Source organism: Poromitra crassiceps (genome assembly GCF_964638095.1).
Source record: "Poromitra crassiceps genome assembly, chromosome: 13".
Taxonomy (NCBI): domain Eukaryota; kingdom Metazoa; phylum Chordata; class Actinopteri; order Beryciformes; family Melamphaidae; genus Poromitra; species Poromitra crassiceps.
This window is the reverse complement of record NC_139644.1, coordinates 12808274-12824929: the sequence shown is the minus strand read 5'-3', so window position 1 is coordinate 12824929 and position 16656 is coordinate 12808274. Positions and strand designations below refer to the sequence as shown.

General features: G+C 49.4%; 1 protein-coding gene and 1 pseudogene across 2 annotated transcripts in view; both read right to left on the bottom strand.

Annotated features, from left to right (window-relative positions):
* The window catches only part of LOC310787799 (E3 SUMO-protein ligase NSE2-like), a 5077-nt pseudogene extending 4686 nt beyond the window's left edge, over positions 1-391 (bottom strand). Inside the window, exon 1 of the transcript in view lies at positions 1-391. This exon is cut by the window's left edge and continues 224 nt beyond it. The product of the transcript in view is annotated as an E3 SUMO-protein ligase NSE2-like (transcript).
* cep112 (centrosomal protein 112) overlaps positions 1-16656 on the bottom strand; it is a gene marked incomplete at its 5' end in the record, with an annotated part of 169800 nt that overhangs the window by 23032 nt on the left and 130112 nt on the right. The window contains one exon of the mRNA XM_083648557.1: positions 11995-12144. Coding sequence (XP_083504683.1) covers positions 11995-12144 — 150 coding nt within the window. The remainder of the gene's footprint in view (positions 1-11994; positions 12145-16656) is intronic.

Below are 16656 nucleotides of genomic sequence, written 5' to 3'. Positions count from 1 at the left end.
ATCTGGCTCTGTGTGACAGAGACGTCCTCGTCCTCCGCGTCCTCCGGGTTGGCTTGGCTGAGAAAGTTTTGGATGCTCTCCTTGAAGGCCAGCACCTTCTGGTGTTTCTGCAGCTCACCGACAGAGAGCCTGGGTATTTTCTCCTCAAACCGCTCCTTCTCCTCCTGGCTGGCAGTTCGAACATGACCTCTGGAGGCTGCGTGCTAACCTCTGCTGTGACTTGCTGCACAGTGTCAACAAAATGGTTGATCCCCCTGTCCAGTTTGGCACACTCCAGCATGATGGCCTGACCATCTGACTGATGGCAGAGTGATCCACTCCCTCCAGAGTTTCCGCCAAAGTCCATAGCCACATCTGTCACTATGTCCATGCTGGTCCCAATATCTGACATGCTTTCAGACCAGACATCACTGCATGCAAGGCGGCCAGGACATGGCTGTAATACACAAAACATCCAGGAATTCTTTTTCTTCTTCTTCTTCTAATGGCTTTCCGGCAGCCTGGAGGGTGGAAAACCGGATGATTAATCCGGTTTTCCACCCACAGACACGGTCAACTGTGCCTGTATGGACGCCCGACCAAGCCGGAGGTAACACAGGGGCTCGAACCTGCAACCCTGGTGTTGGTAGGAATCTACCGCTGCACTACCCGGACGCCCGTCTCTTGACAATATTGTCCTATGTGGTTGTGCGACTCAAATCTGGGCTGAATGTCTGCGTTTCTCATGAGAAAAGTATTCATTGCATTCATGCAAGTGGCTACAGAAAACACAAAACAGACAACAGTATATACAGTATGCAGTAAAGTACATATAGAAAGTCCAAAGGATACATATTTTAACCCAATGATACCTGATGCAGCATTTGTGTGTGTATCCCTTTAAGACCGTGAACCGCGTGACGCGGTTCGCGGTCTTAAAGGGATACACACACAAATGAGGGATATACACGCAAATGCTGCATCAGGTATCAATGGGTTAAGTATGATCTTTGACCCTGTTAGCTCCTGAGCTACAGTATAACATGGAAGTCACATCAAAAGCATGACTGTTGCATTTAGCTGGAACTCTTCAAAGTGGGATGCAGCTCTAAAAGCCATTAGCCTTCATGTGCTGTACTCAGCGGTGGCTTTGCTTGTTGGCCTGTGGTCTAAATGAGTCATTTCCTTTTGTTGTCCATGAATGGTGCATGTTCTATATGCTGTTCCCACGTAGCATCCTGGAATGTTATCTCTCTCCCACTTCCACCTCCTCTGATAGCAGCACCATCAAACAGTGCCGGGGATCTGCCCACGGCCGGAAAACACATCCATCAGCCAGCACCAGCTACACATGGAGAGGTGCACGTGCACGTGCACACACACACACACACAGACGTGCACATACACACACACACGCACACACACACAAACACACATATACACACAGACGTGCACACAGAGAAACACACACACACACACACACAGAGGTGCACACAGAGAAACACACACACACAGACACACACAGACATATACCATACATAACCACTTAAATTAAGGCGCGTGCACGATCTATATAATATAGATCGTCTCCAAGTTGAGACCTTTTTTTTTTACCTGACACCAACACCATAATAGAGCGTGTACACTACACACTGCACAAGATAGGCAATTGAGGCCTAATTGGAAATTGGAGTGGAGCTCCCCTTGTAGAACTATCACTTCACTACCTTCAGATTATTGGGCTTTTAGGGCATAATTGTATATCAGCCTTTCATTTGACACACTTCATATCTGTAGGATATTGAAGTGAAGACATTACTTATTTACTTAGATTTGTTTTTATCAAGTTTTCTTTCTTTCTTTCCATTGCTCCACCCCCTCTGGTAGACTAGCACATGTAGGTAGTGCATGGGAGGATCATGCTATTTCCCCCAGTCACCCCCCCTGAACACGCACCCCGAACAACCAGAGGAGGCGCTAGTGCAGTGACCACGACACATACCTTTAATCCAGCTTCCCACATGCAGATACGACCAATCGTGCCTGTATGGATGCTCGACCAAGCCGGAGAGAACATGGGGGCTCGAACCTGCGACCCTCGTGTTGGTAGGCAGGGAATCTACCGCAGCATGTGGCAAATGGTTTCCACTGGGTTGTATTAAGACATCAGAACAACACCCGACACAAATAAGAAACATTAAGAGAATAATGAAGCCAGAGTGCAGCTTCTCTCTCTCGCTCGCTCACAAAGAGAGGAAGAGAGAGAGAGAGAGAGCGTCATAAACTTCAGTTCAAGGTTGACACAAAGACCACGGGCATGCATGTGCTCAAGGACACACACTCACACGCACACGCACGCACGCACGCACACACACACACACACACACACAAAAACACACACCATGATTTGAAGCAGCTCTTTGCCTCTGCAACAGAGGGTATCCAGCAGCAGCACACCTGTTCTTGATCCAGTGCTGCCATCTCTTCCCGCAGGCAAAGACATCCTTTCAACCCCCTCAGAAACTAATGCATACATAACTACAGAACTACACACACACCTGCAGCGGCTACACCTAGCCCCTGTGTGTGTGTGTGTGTGTGTGTGTGTGTGTGTAGCTAGCGTAGCACCTTGTCCCTCGTTACTTTGTATCCGTGCATTAAAGCATGGCAGCGATGTGCCTTGATGACTGGAGTCCATCTCTTGCTGACAAAGAGCTGCACACCTCACATGTTCTCTGTCAGGACACAACAAGAGCCACACAATGACCACTTGTGCATTATGTAACATATAGCTGTCACCTCTCTGAGAGAGAGGACACTACAACAGCTCCTGCTCTGCCACTGACACTACCAGCTACTGCTGCATGGGCCCAGATCAAAAGGTGTGTGCGTGTGTGTGCATGTGTGTGGAAACAGTGTGTGTGTGGAAACAGTGTGTGTGTGTGCATGCGCGTGTGTGGAAAAACAAGGTGTGTGTGCGCGTGTGTGGAGTGTGTGTGTGCGCGTGTGGGAACACAGAGTCTCTGTGTGTGTGTGCCTGTGTAGAAACAGAGTGTGTGTGCACACGTGTGGAAACAGTGTGTGTGTGTGAGCGCGCATGCGTGCGTGCGTGCATGCATGCATGCATGTGTGTGTGTGTGTGTGGAAACACTGTGTGTGTGTGGGTGTGTGTGTGTGTGCATGCGAAAACACAGTGTGTGTGTGTGTGTGTGTCTGTGGAAACACAGTGTGTGTGTGTGTGTGTGTGTGCATGTGTGTCTGTGGAAACACAGTGTGTGTGTGTGTGTGTGTGTGGGGGGGGCGTGTGTGTGTTAGCGATGCCAGTGAGTGTGAGTTTGTTTGAGAGGGTTTGAGTGAGAGATATACACAGATGCGTCTGGGTCCCTGCAGGGACCTGTCACCTGTCAGGATGCTCGGCACATGAAACAAAGATTAAACACAAGACTTCACTTAATAATATACTGAAGCATAACTTCAACCAATACAGACCTGCTAATAAAACTGTATGGATATCATTAGTTTCTCCAAAGCAATGTCCCTCATGGTGTAACAAAGTTCACTTCTAGTGGTATGGCAGCCGGCTGGCAGCACCAACTGAAGAGACAAGGGCACTAACTCAAAGCTGTGTTTGTGTGTGAGTGATGGAGAGAGAGAGAGAGAGAGAGAGAGAGACAGAGAGAGACACAGAGAGAGAGAGAGACACAGAGAGAGAGAGAGAGAGAGAGAGAGAGAGAGAGAGAGAGAGAGAGAGAGAGAGAGGTGTAGGCCCATGTATGAAACAGGAACACCGACTTAAAGGTGTGTGTCTGTGTGTCTGTGTGTGTGTGTGTCTGTGTGTGTCTCTCTGTGTGTGTGTGTGTGTGTGTCTGTGTGTGTGTGTCTGTGTGTGTGTGTGTGTGTGTGTCTGTGTCTGTGTGTCTGTGTGTGTGTGTGTGTGTCTGTCTCTCTGTGTGTGTGTGTGTGTGTGTGTGTGTGTGTCTGTGTGTGTGTCTGTGTGTGTGTGTGTGTGTGTGTGTGTGTGTGTGTGTGTGTGTGTGTGTGTGCGGCAGGCAGGCAGCGTGGCTGTGGGGAGCAGGAACAGCGGTGCTGATCAAAGCCCAGGCGGGTGACACTATGGGCGGAGTGCCATTGTTTATTCACCAGCCACCTCTCTCCCTTTTGGCAGGGCGAGGTGAGCATGTGTGTGTGTGTGTGTGTGTGTGTGTGTGTGGTGAGAGAGAGAGAGAGAGTTTGAGACAGAAAGAGTTTGAAGAGAGTTGGAAAGAGAGAGAGCGAGAGTTGGAGACAGAGTTTGAAGAGACAGTTGGAACGAGAGAGAGAGAGAAAGAGTTGGAGAAAGAAAGAGAGAGAGAGAAGGCCTGTGTGTGTGTGTGTCTTTGTACCTTTCGCTTGGCAGGCTAATGTGGGCTTGAGTTCTGTCAGATTTGGCAGCTGCACATTTCTGACACACACACACACACACACACACACACACACACACACACACACACACAGACAAAAATATCGCCTGCACATAATGGCCACACACCAACGCATGTCCCATCATGCACAAAGACAACCTTACTAATATCGTTGCATTTTTCAGCCCCTCAAATCCAGACACACGTGTGACACGGTTTGGTGAAAGGGGTAACCGTTACCCCGGTAACAGTTACCCCGGTAACGAGGAGGCAACCGCAAGAATTGCACAAATCAAGATGAGTTAAGAAAAGAAAAAAAAGAAAAAGAAAAGATAAAGTAAATTGTTACTTTATGTTATTGCCAATTAGTTATCAAGGGCTGGATGGGGATATTATTCATGAGACCAGAGGGTACCTCCATGTTGGTCCTCCAACACCACCTCCAGCACCATGCTCTCCCAATCCAAGGACTAACCAGAGTCAGACCTGCTTAGCTTCCCCAGCAAGCCAAGCATGTAAGGCAGGAGCCATGGTGCAGGCAAGCGTTACAGCAGTGACAGTGACCCTAAAGCACCAGACACACCAGTCCATGATTCGGCGTCGGGTCGTTGGTGAGAGAAATCACTCTGATTGGCTGGTCAGCGCAGGAGAAGAGAGGGCACGCAGCACGCACAAAACGCTCTGCTCATTTTCCAAATTCATCCCATCTGATCATTCCAAAGCACGGATATGTTCACGACCACGTGCCTTTTGGAAAAGTCCCTCTGGCCTCTCGCTGCCTGATATCACCCATTTAGTCCTGTTTCTCCTTATGTTTCACCTCCACCTCTTCCTTTCTTCCACACGCAACAGACCAGACAAGTGCTAACAAAGCCAGAGCCATTTGCAACTTTTTATCAGACATGTTCTCGATTAGAAGTTACTACATTACAAAACCGTTGAAATGAGTGAAATGGTACTGTATAAGCAAACGCTAGTTGCCCGTCGGCTGTCCTGTTTGCGTTGTGTTCAAATGCAACTTTTCGGCCCGACACAGGAGACGTGAGGTGACGCATCGGCCGGGCTCTAGTTGCCCGCTGGTCCTTTCTAGTTGAGCCGGTGCGTCGGGGGCTTGGCGAACACGCTGCAGATGATAACCTGGTGGTTGGAGAAGGTCCAGACAGAGAAGCAAACCTCAGTGTTGTAGTGAGAAGACACTGCGAGGCCTAATCTGTTGACCCAGATTCTCCCTGTTTTCCCTCTGCTTATTAGTATGCAAAGAAAGCCGGAGCAGCAGCACCCGGGTGCACTCAGGTCTGCAGCACGCTTTGCCATTTGCTATTCAAACTGAGCGGGGCCAGCAATGCAAAATCATGGTGCCTGTCCGAGAATACAAACACGCAAACAGGCGCGCGCGCACACACACACACACACACACACACACACACTTGCTCATATGCACACCACCACACAAATATAGTGGTGCACTTAAAGCCCACGTGTGAAAAAGCCCCGGCAGATAATGAGCATACTTAACTGTGCTAACGTCGTTCTAAAAACGGCTTTACGAGACACAAAGGTCTCTTCGGTCGACGCCCACATTTGAGAAGTCACACGTACAGTAGAGCCAGAGCAATTTACAGAGAGAGAGAGTGGTATCAGCGCAGGACCAAAATGTGACTCATTAGCCAATGAACAGCCAGGAAGGGGTCTCGCGCTACTTTTGAATGCTAAAATAAAGCTGATAATGTACAATTTGATAAAAAAAAACAAAAAAAAAAACTTTCAAAGTACAACACAGACTGTCATTTTGCTGCAACTCGACAGCGCTGCTTAATCCAGAGCATTACTTCCTGGAACTCTTGAGAGTAAAAAACTGGTCCATTGGAGTGAATGGAGATATGGCGACTCTTCTATAGACACGGCTCTGAGTCGAGCCACAGAGGGAGAGCTGCCTGAAATCAGGCTCAAAACAGCAGAATGGGGGCTGGCGAGGAGAGAGGAGAGAGGAGAGGAGAGAAGAGAGAGGAGAGAGGAGAGAGGAGAGAGAGGAGAGAGAGGAGAGGAGAGGAGAGAGGAGAGAGGATAGGAGAGAGGAGAGAAGAGAGAGGAGAGAGGAGAGAGGAGAGAGGAGAGAGGAGAGAGGAGAGAGGAGAGGAGAGAGGGGACATCTGATCCGGTGCATTTCAGAACAACTGTTTTGGGATTATCCCTAATTCAAATGCGCGGCTCTAACTTTGATGTTTATTTTCTTCCCCTCCCATTGTCTCTCGCCCCCTCGCTCTCTTCCTAAACCCGGCCCTTTGAAGTGAGCAGCATGGAAACAATGTCAGCAGCAGGCGACACGCTCCCTCCATGGCCCACTGAGGAGACACACTCCCTCCATGGCCCACTGAGGTGACACACTCCCTCCATGGCCCACTGAGGTGACACACTCCCTCCATGGCCCACTGATGAGACACACTCCCTCCATGGCCCACTGAGGAGACACAATCCCTCCATGGCCCACTGAGGAGACACACTCCCTCCATGGCCCACTGAGGAGACACACTCCCTCCATGGCCCACTGAGGAGACACACTCCCTCCATGGCCCACTGAGGAGACACACTCCCTCCATGGCCCACTGAGGCTACACGCTCCCTCCATGGCCCACTGAGGAGACACACTCCCTCCATGGCCCACTGAGGAGACACACTCCCTCCATGGCCCACTGAGGAGACACACTCCCTCCATGGCCCACTGAGGAGACACACTCCCTCCATGGCCCACTGAGGAGACACACTCCCTCCATGGCCCACTGAGGCTACACACTCCCTCCATGGCCCACTGAGGAGACACGCTCCCTCCATGGCCCACTGAGGAGACACACTCCCTCCATGGCCCACTGAGGAGACACACTCCCTCCATGGCCCACTGAGGAGACACACTCCCTCCATGGCCCACTGAGGAGACACACTCCCTCCATGGCCCACTGAGGAGACACACTCCCTCCATGGCCCACTGAGGAGACACACTCCCTCCATGGCCCACTGAGGCTACACACTCCCTCCATGGCCCACTGAGGAGACACGCTCCCTCCATGGCCCACTGAGGAGACACACTCCCTCCATGGCCCACTGAGGAGACACACTCCCTCCATGGCCCACTGAGGAGACACACTCCCTCCATGGCCCACTGAGGCTACACACTCCCTCCATGGCCCACTGAGGAGACACGCTCCCTCCATGGCCCACTGAGGAGACACGCTCCCTCCATGGCCCACTGAGGAGACACACTCCCTCCATGGTCCACTGAGGCTACACACTCCCTCCATGGCCCACTGAGGCCACACACTCCCTCCATGGCCCACTGAGGCCACACACTCCCTCCATGGCCCACTGAGGAGACACACTCCCTCCATGGCCCACTGAGGAGACACACTCCCTCCATGGCCCACTGAGGTGACACACTCCCTCCATGGCCCACTGAGGCGACACACTCACTGCATGGCCCACTGAGGCGACACACTCCCTCCATGGCCCACTGAGGAGACACACTCCCTCCATGGCCCAGTGAGGAGACACACTCCCTCCATGGCCCAGTGAGGCCACACACTCCCTCCATGGCCCACTGAGGCTACACACTCCCTCCATGGCCCACTGAGGAGACACGCTCCCTCCATGGCCCACTGAGGCGACACACTCCCTCCATGGCCCAGTGAGGAGACACTCCCTCCATGGCCCAGTGAGGAGACACACTCCCTCCATGGCCCACTGAGGCGACACACTCCCTCCATGGCCCAGTGAGGAGACACACTCCCTCCATGGCCCAGTGAGGAGACACACTCCCTCCATGGCCCAGTGAGGAGACACACTCCCTCCATGGCCCAGTGAGGAGACACACTCCCTCCATGGCCCAGTGAGGAGACACGCTCCCTCCATGGCCCAGTGAGGAGACACACTCCCTCCATGGCCCAGTGAGGAGACACACTCCCTCCATGGCCCACTGAGGCCACACACTCCCTCCATGGCCCACTGAGGCCACACACTCCCTCCATGGCCCACTGAGGCCACACACTCCCTCCATGGCCCAGTGAGGAGACACACTCCCTCCATGGCCCACTGAGGAGACACACTCCCTCCATGGCCCACTGAGGTGACACACTCCCTCCATGGCCCACTGAGGCGACACACTCACTGCATGGCCCACTGAGGCGACACACTCCCTCCATGGCCCAGTGAGGAGACACACTCCCTCCATGGCCCACTGAGGAGACACACTCCCTCCATGGCCCAGTGAGGAGACACACTCCCTCCATGGCCCAGTGAGGAGACACACTCCCTCCGTGGCCCAGTGAGGAGACACACTCCCTCCATGGCCCACTGACAGCTCTCCGCTATTCCTCTCTCTTTTTCATTCTTTTTCTTTCCTCCCTCTCTCCCTCTCATCTCTCTGTTTGCTTCCTCTATCCTCTCTGTGTCCTCCTTTCTTTCCTTCCTTCTTTGCCTCCCTTCAGTTGTTTGCCATCTCACCCTTCTCTTCTCTCCTCGTCTCTTCGACCAGTCTTTTCCTGTCCTCTCCTCTTGATTCTCTTCTCTCTTTCCCCTCGTGTCTGGCCTTTAATTAACAATTCACCCGTTAATTGGAGTCTCATTAGCGGGTGGTTAACACAGGGGGGGGGGGGGGGGGTGATAATAATGAGGACACAGATAATTGAAACAGAAAAGGCTTTATCTGCTCCCAACACAGATGCCACAGCCTCGCTCTACTAACAACACTGACACACAATAGGAGAGAGAGAGAGAGAGCGTGTGTGTGTGTGTGTGTGTGTGTGTGTGTGTGTTGCGTCACGGATGGTACATCATATTAGCGTCAAAGCTACAAAACAGGCGAGTAAAAACATCTCTAATGTCACCAAATCTCCCTTAAAGTGGTGCTTTAATGTCATTTTTCTTTCATTATATTTGAAATAATAATGGCAAGCATTTCGCAGAAAGTGTAATGATGGATTCAATAACAAAGCATAGGTCACAGAAGCACAATATATATCTAAGATAATTAATTCTTCCTCCATTTGGACGGCAGTCAAAGGTTATGGGTAGCTAGCTACTCCCTGGAACAGTTTTGGTGGAACCTTCAGGAAAATCATGAAACGACAACATCTGAAGTTCTCCAGTCCAGTGGTTGATCAAGAAGATAAAGTGACATCAGCCCTATGTGGCTGTAGAACACTAGTGGAGGATCTGGACTGGTTAAGGTGGACGAATGAACCACCTTCAGCCCACGCTGTCAATCAACCACATGTTTGGATAGGAACAGAAGAAGAGGCATTTCTGACGTTCGTGTGGAGCTGGGCTGGGGCTGATTTGACCCAAAGCAAACTGAACTCCTGTGGAGAATACCCAGGACTCGAGTGAAGGGGGCCTGGGATACCAGGGCCACGAAGGAGAGCAGATCTGGAGGGAGGTTCTTATGCTGCGGTCCATTCGCACTGGGAACTAGGAATTTCCCAGTTGAATGACGGCACACCCCGAGTTGACCGCGTTCCAGTAAAATGGAAAACCAGCCAGGGTTAGCTCTAGCCAGGGTAGCCATTGTTAGCAATGCCAGCTGATAACAATGCATTTTGTGGTATTTTGCACATACAAACAACATAGCAACATGTCCCCAGATAGAAGTTAGACAGTACTGTGTGTACAACTGATTTAATGAGACACAAATAAGAGAGAAGCGCTAATAAACACTATATTACTACAGCTTTCACTACTGTTGTATCTTGGATTTTGAGGTCAGGGTTGGTGAGGTTCCCCGAGTTTCCGAGTAGGAAATCCGAGTTCAGGTGACATCACAGGGTGGGGCGTTCCCATCTGTGAACTGGGAAATTCCCAATTTCCAGTGCAAATGGAACGCAGCAATAGAACCTGCCTCCCTGCTGTATGTGGCAGCTGCAACCACAGACAGACAAGGTCATGTCATCCCAGACACAACAAGTCTTTATTTAGAGAGACACACCCAATCAACTGTGTCTCAGTCTGGATGCAGGGAAGGCCAGGAGGCACATCGTACTTTTTCCCTCGCAGCAAAATCTGCAGAATCACAGGATATTTTATTCTATATAGGATCAAGTATTTAAGCTAAATGAATAGAGTTTGATCTATCCACTATATAGGTTTGACTGTAGGTAGGTGCAGTCACTGTCTGGACTATTTTATTGACTATTCAAGTTGAATGATGAATAGTCTGGGGGCCCAGTTGCACAAAGCACCTTAGGTTAAGATTTCCCTCAGAGTCAGAGTTAAGGTGTCCATAAAATAGAACCGGCTGCACAAAACACACTTCAAATCTTCTCCATAAGGTTAAACATTTTAAGGAAAACATAAGCAAAAGATTTAAGGGTGTTTTGTGCAGCCGATTCTATTTTATGGACACCTTAACTCGGACTCTGAGGGGCATCTTAACCTAAGATGCTTTGTGCAACTGGGCCCTGCTGGTTTATAGCGCAAAACAAAAGCAGGCATTAAAAGCAAAAAGGTGAGAGGTGAAAAAGCAGAAGGAGCACAAGGGAGTGGAAATAACTCCTAAACGAGGATGAGAGTAAATAAAGAAGCGAGGAGTGCGGCAGACAGATTTACACGCTCCAGCCAGACACACAGGGCATACGAGCCACTTAAAGACACTATAGAGTTTGCAACTAGTCATAAAAGTGACAGAGCGCGTGCAGCATAACTGTGACTACGTCTCGACAAAAGAAAGGCGACCCGTGTCTCGTCTATAAAAGTCCCATCCAGACAAGGAGGCTTTTCTGGGGGTGCAGTTTGCCGGCCGGCGCCTCCCCTCCTTAAAGTCTGGAGGGTAACTTACAACAGAGACCAGTGACAAAAGAACCCGCTAGCAGCCTAGCTCTGTAGAGAGCCAAAGTGAAACGTCACTTCCTGCTTCAGCACTGCACCAGAGATTTCCATCCGCCACTTATTTTCCCCATAGACATTTCGTAAAATGCTTGTAAAAATAGTTTTACTTGGTCAAACCAAACGGGTCAGATATATTTAGAATCGGGAGAGACCATAGAACATTTCACTCGGACAAAAACGTTAAAAAAAAAACTGCGGATTTAAAGAAAATATTTTTATAATTTTTGGTCCGAGTGAAATGTTATGTGGTCTCTCCCGATTCTAAATATATCTGAACCGTTTGGTTTGACCAAGTAAAACTATTTTTATAAGCATTTTACGAAATTTCTATGGGAAAATAAATGGTGGATGAAAATCTCTGGTACAGTGTTGAAGCAGGAAGTGACGTTCACTTTGCCTCTCTATGGACGGCTGAATGAAGATGGCTGCCTGTTCGACCCCTCCATTAGGGTCAGTGTAGATGTTCCACAACTGCAGTTTTCTGTATTGGCTAAGAAATGTCAACTTCATATGGTACAAGTTACATGTGTACTAGAACCTTAAACTGGTGTGGCACAGGTCTGCACAATTAATCAATTAATTAATTAATGGTGTATTGATTTGTATGTAGTATGTAGTGGATCTTGTGAAGATGTTAAAATAAGATGCAACAACTCCATCCAAACAAGACCATCCAGATGAATAAATGTGATTAATAATTGTGCTCACAGTGCAGTATCTGGCAAAGCAAGTGTCCAGCACTGACCTTGCTGGCCTGGTCAGCATTGCGGTTGGCGGTCCTCCTCTCCTGGTCCCAGCGCGCGTTGGCCTCCTCCAGCTGCCGCACCATCGCCTGCTGCAGGCGAACAGCTTCCTCCTTGGAGTCGCACACTGACGTCTGCAGCTCCGCAATGAGCTAGTGGTGAGGAGGAGAGGGGAGACAGACAGACAGACAGAGAGATGGATGGATGGATGCGGGAGAGGAGAAAAATATTTATATTTCATTTCTGGTGTGTGCACAAGATTGACAGAAAATGCTCCACCAGAGTTTCTCTGGAAAAGACGTTTTCGCTGTTCTTCCAAGTGGATTTGATTTGGAGACGCCGATTGGCTGAAGGAGTTTTGTCTGTCAAGGCAAGTACTCCCGCCCACTGAGATAGATGTGGACGGGTTGGAGTCCAGACTGATACGCAGAGTGAAACAGGATATGACATCACGTTATCAGCATGTTTTTTTAAAGCTACTGGTCAAGATGAGCGAACAGAGGATTAATTGGCATAATTGACAAAAATTACCCATCTTTCTCTTAGGAACATTTTTCCAGTGCTGCTGATAGAGTTGACTATAAGTTAAACGATTTTTTTCCTCATTTGTGTTATGCTTGATAAATGCACTCCCAGAAAGTGCCGTTTTAAAAACGACTGACAGTACGAACGCCAACGTGCTGAGAGAACCTGTTGCCAGATGCAAAACACAAAACACGTTCACTCATCAAAACGCTGTTCTGATTTCCTTCCATCTCACTGGGCTCACAAAGTGACCTGCAGATATGGGGGGAGGAAATCATTTCACATTTGTCATGGATTTGGACGGCAGCAACAATCGCCTTGAAACATTGCTTTTTCCCAGAGTGTGTTTTTTGAGACCAGACAGAACAGAGAAATGCAGACAGAGACAGAGACAGAGAAAGCAAAGAGAGAGAGAGGGGTAAAAAAAAAATAGCCAGAGGGGGGGGGGGGACACGTCCTTTTTGAAGAGCAGAGTGACTTTGTGTTGGTGAACTTGTGGTGCACACCAAGATGAAAAGGAGCTGCCTTAGCTTTGAAATGCTCCAGTCAAAATTAACATTCCACTTAAGCCACTGTCAGGGAAAGGAAGAAGAAAGATGAGAGAGGGAGGAAGAGGGGGAGAGAGAGAGAGAGAGAGAGGGAGAGGGGGCAGTGCTGTCGCTCGCCCCGGGCTAGACAGATAATTGTTTACCGTGTGCAAACTCTGGAGGACTAGCCCTGCTCCAATCTGCACATCGTGTGGGAGTACGGGAGTTAGAGCGGGGCGAGTCGACCACAGGGAGGGAGGGAGAGAGAGAGGGAGGGAGAGAGAGAGGGAGGGAGAGAGAGAGAGAGGGAGAGAGAGAGAGAGAGGGAGAGCGAGAGTGGGAGAGATAGAGGGGGGGGGGGAGATGAGAGGGAGATTAAGCTTATTTAGTCAGTGAGGGGAGCCACATGAAAGCAACAAATGGCACATTATTATGGGAACATCAGTTCTGGGCGTAATAATTATTTTGCAATATAGCTTCCCTGCATCTGCTGGTCTTCAGGCCCGGGGCGGTGTGGCTGCACGCTAAAGCGAGTGAACTCAGCCGTCTGTCTGGTTGTTCCTGTATTTACACCGCACCACCTTCTCCTGTCTGATAGCCAGCCAGGCCGTTTTAAGTCTGTAATTGGTCTGGTGAGACTTGTCTATTTTCACAGCCTCGCCGAGCATCTCTGCTCAGAGCTGGCTGGCAGGCTTACCTCCGTGTGAACCTGCGCTGAGTAAGGAGGAGGAATGGAAGGAGGGGGTGTGACGGTGAAATCAGCCAGGCCATAAAGTGATGGGCACCGCTGGGGGAGAAAAGGCTGTTGACTTAAGCCGAGTTACAGTGGAAACACCGGGGAGGGTCACAGGCTCTTTTAGATGTCGATTAGTGGGGAACGGAGTGGACAGAGAAATGCTGATGAGCTTGAGACATTAACTGTCTGTTTCAAATGTTTTTTTATTGGAAGCATTTTGTGCAAAAATCTTGAGATTTGTGTACTACAGTATTTCACAAGCATGAGAACAACAACAACAACAACAATAATAATAATAATAATAATAGATTGAATTCCCCCCGCCCCCTTTTTTTCTCCCCAATTCTACTTGGCCAATTGTCCCCCCTGCTGCCCCGGTCGCTGCTCCACCCTCTGCCGATCTGGAGAGAGCCGAGACTAGCGCCATGCTTCCTCCGACACATGCACAGTTGCCAGCCGCTTCACCCGCAGGACGTAGCACGTGGGAGGATCACGCTATTACCACCAGTTCTCTAGGCGCCCCGACCGACCAGAGGAGGCGCTAGTGCAGCGACCAGGGCACATACCCCCAATCCAGCTTCCCTCCCCACAGCCAATCGTGCCTGTATGGACGCCCGACCAAGCCGGAGGTGACACGTGGGTGCGAACCTGCGACCCTCGTGTTGGTAGGCAGGGAATCTACACCGCTACACTACCCGGACACCCAATAATTGATAATTGATAATAATTGCATTTATATAGCACTTGTCTAAGTACTTAAAGCGCTTCACATATCAGGAGGAGGGGACTCAACGCATCCATCCACCGATGTGTCGCACAGCATCCAGTTTGTGCCAGAACACTCAGCACACATCAGCTATCATGGTGGAGAGTTGGGGACTGAATGTGCCAATTAGATATCGAGGGATGATTAGGTGATGATGGAAGGAAGCTCCCATGTCTGAATTTAGCCAGGGCACCTGGGTTACACCCCCTTAGGGCACCTGGGTTACACCCCCTTAGGGCACTGAGGTACACCCCCTTAGGGCACCGGGGTTACACCCTCTTAGGGCACTGAGGTACACCCCCTTAGGGCACCAGGGTTACACCCCCTTAGGGCACCGGGGTTACACCCCCTTAGGGCACCGGGGTTACACCCCCTTAGGGCACCGGGGTTACACCCCCTTAGGGCACCGGGGTTACACCCCCTTAGGGCACCAGGGTTACACCCCCTTAGGGCACCGGGGTTACACCCCCTTAGGGCACTGAGGTACATCCCCTTAGGGCACCGGGGTTACACCCCCTTAGGGCACTGGGGTTACACCCCCGTAGGGCACCAGGGTTACACCCCCTTAGGGCACTGAGGTACACCCCCTTAGGGCACCAGGGTTACACCCCCTTAGGGCACCGGGGTTACACCCCCTTAGGGCACCGGGGTTAGACCCCCTTAGGGCACCAGGGTTACACCCCCTTAGGGCACCGGGGTTACACCCCCTTAGGGCACCAGGGTTACAATATACAGAATGTATATTGGAGAGGATGTTGAATATTTTGGTCCAACGGTTTTCTATTGTGGGGCCAAGTACAAAACTGTGGATTAAAGAAATGTATTGGAACTGACACTTGTCGCAGAGAGGGGGCAACACTGGGGAATATTTTATTCAGTTTCGATTTTCAGTAGCATAACGTGTGCAGCACTGGTTTAAACTGAATCAGGCAGTGTCTGGCATTCATAGAACAAGTAGGAATATTGTAAGCTTTCATCCCATATCATTTGAGATTTGTGGATCCAGCTCATCCTCCCATGGATGCTTGTAAACCTCAGATAAAGGGACGTTCATATTTTGTAGTGTTTTCACATCGTCTCTAACCTGAAGACATCTGAAAAAATGGTAACTGAACGCCTCAATGAGATGCACTGAAGAGTAGGGTTGTCAAAAGTATCGATAGTATCGAAAAGTATCAATACTGGACATTTGAATCAGATACAATACTCATTTGCAACAGGTATCGATAGCACCGAAAGTATCAGTACTAAACATTTGAAATGGATACAATACTCATTTGCAACAGTTTTGATACCATCAGTGCTTTCTTTGAATGAAAAATCACTGATTTTCCCCTCCCTATTGTTATAGTATGGAATTTACCACTCCTCATCCGCTATATGATAATTATAACAGCTTATATAAACCTAATTAATTGAAACCAAGAGCCAGAAAGATGTCTTATAAAAGTATATTTAAAACCATAACATTCTCCTATAAACTGCATTATAGGAGTGACTGAATCTCAATGTACCATCTGATCAATGTACAGAGTCCAAATAGTCAGTGATGACTGACAGTTTGACATATGCTTTATAAGCAAAGGAAGGCAGAGAGAAACAGAGAGAGGAGGGGTGATGACTTGACTTGGAGCCTACAGGGCTCCTGTCTGTATCAGCAAGTGTTCCTGTCTCATGGCCATTGTCATGCTGAGCCCTCTGAAGGCCAGAGCAAAGGGGAGAAATCTCCTCCTATGTGTCTGCCTGTCCAAATATGCATTTGTGAGATATCTTATGGCTAATAACTCATAGCATTAATTATGTGTATGCAATTATAGCTTATAACTTATTGATTAGGAAATGCGAATGGAACTTCAATTTTCTACCACACTATCATTGGTGGGTATCTGTTGCTTCAACAAGCTAAACGTGTTCTGATGGCTAGAGCAGGGCTAATCTGCTGTCTAAGTTCAAAGTTTTATCAGTCCTAGGTTATGGAGAAGTGTGCGTCTGTCCGGCGTCCATCTGTCTAACTTTATTTTTATGCTTCTTGATGTGTCGTCATCCCCCCCCTTACCGTGGTATCGAAAATGGTATCGAGCATCGATATTTTCCTGGGTATCGGTATCTT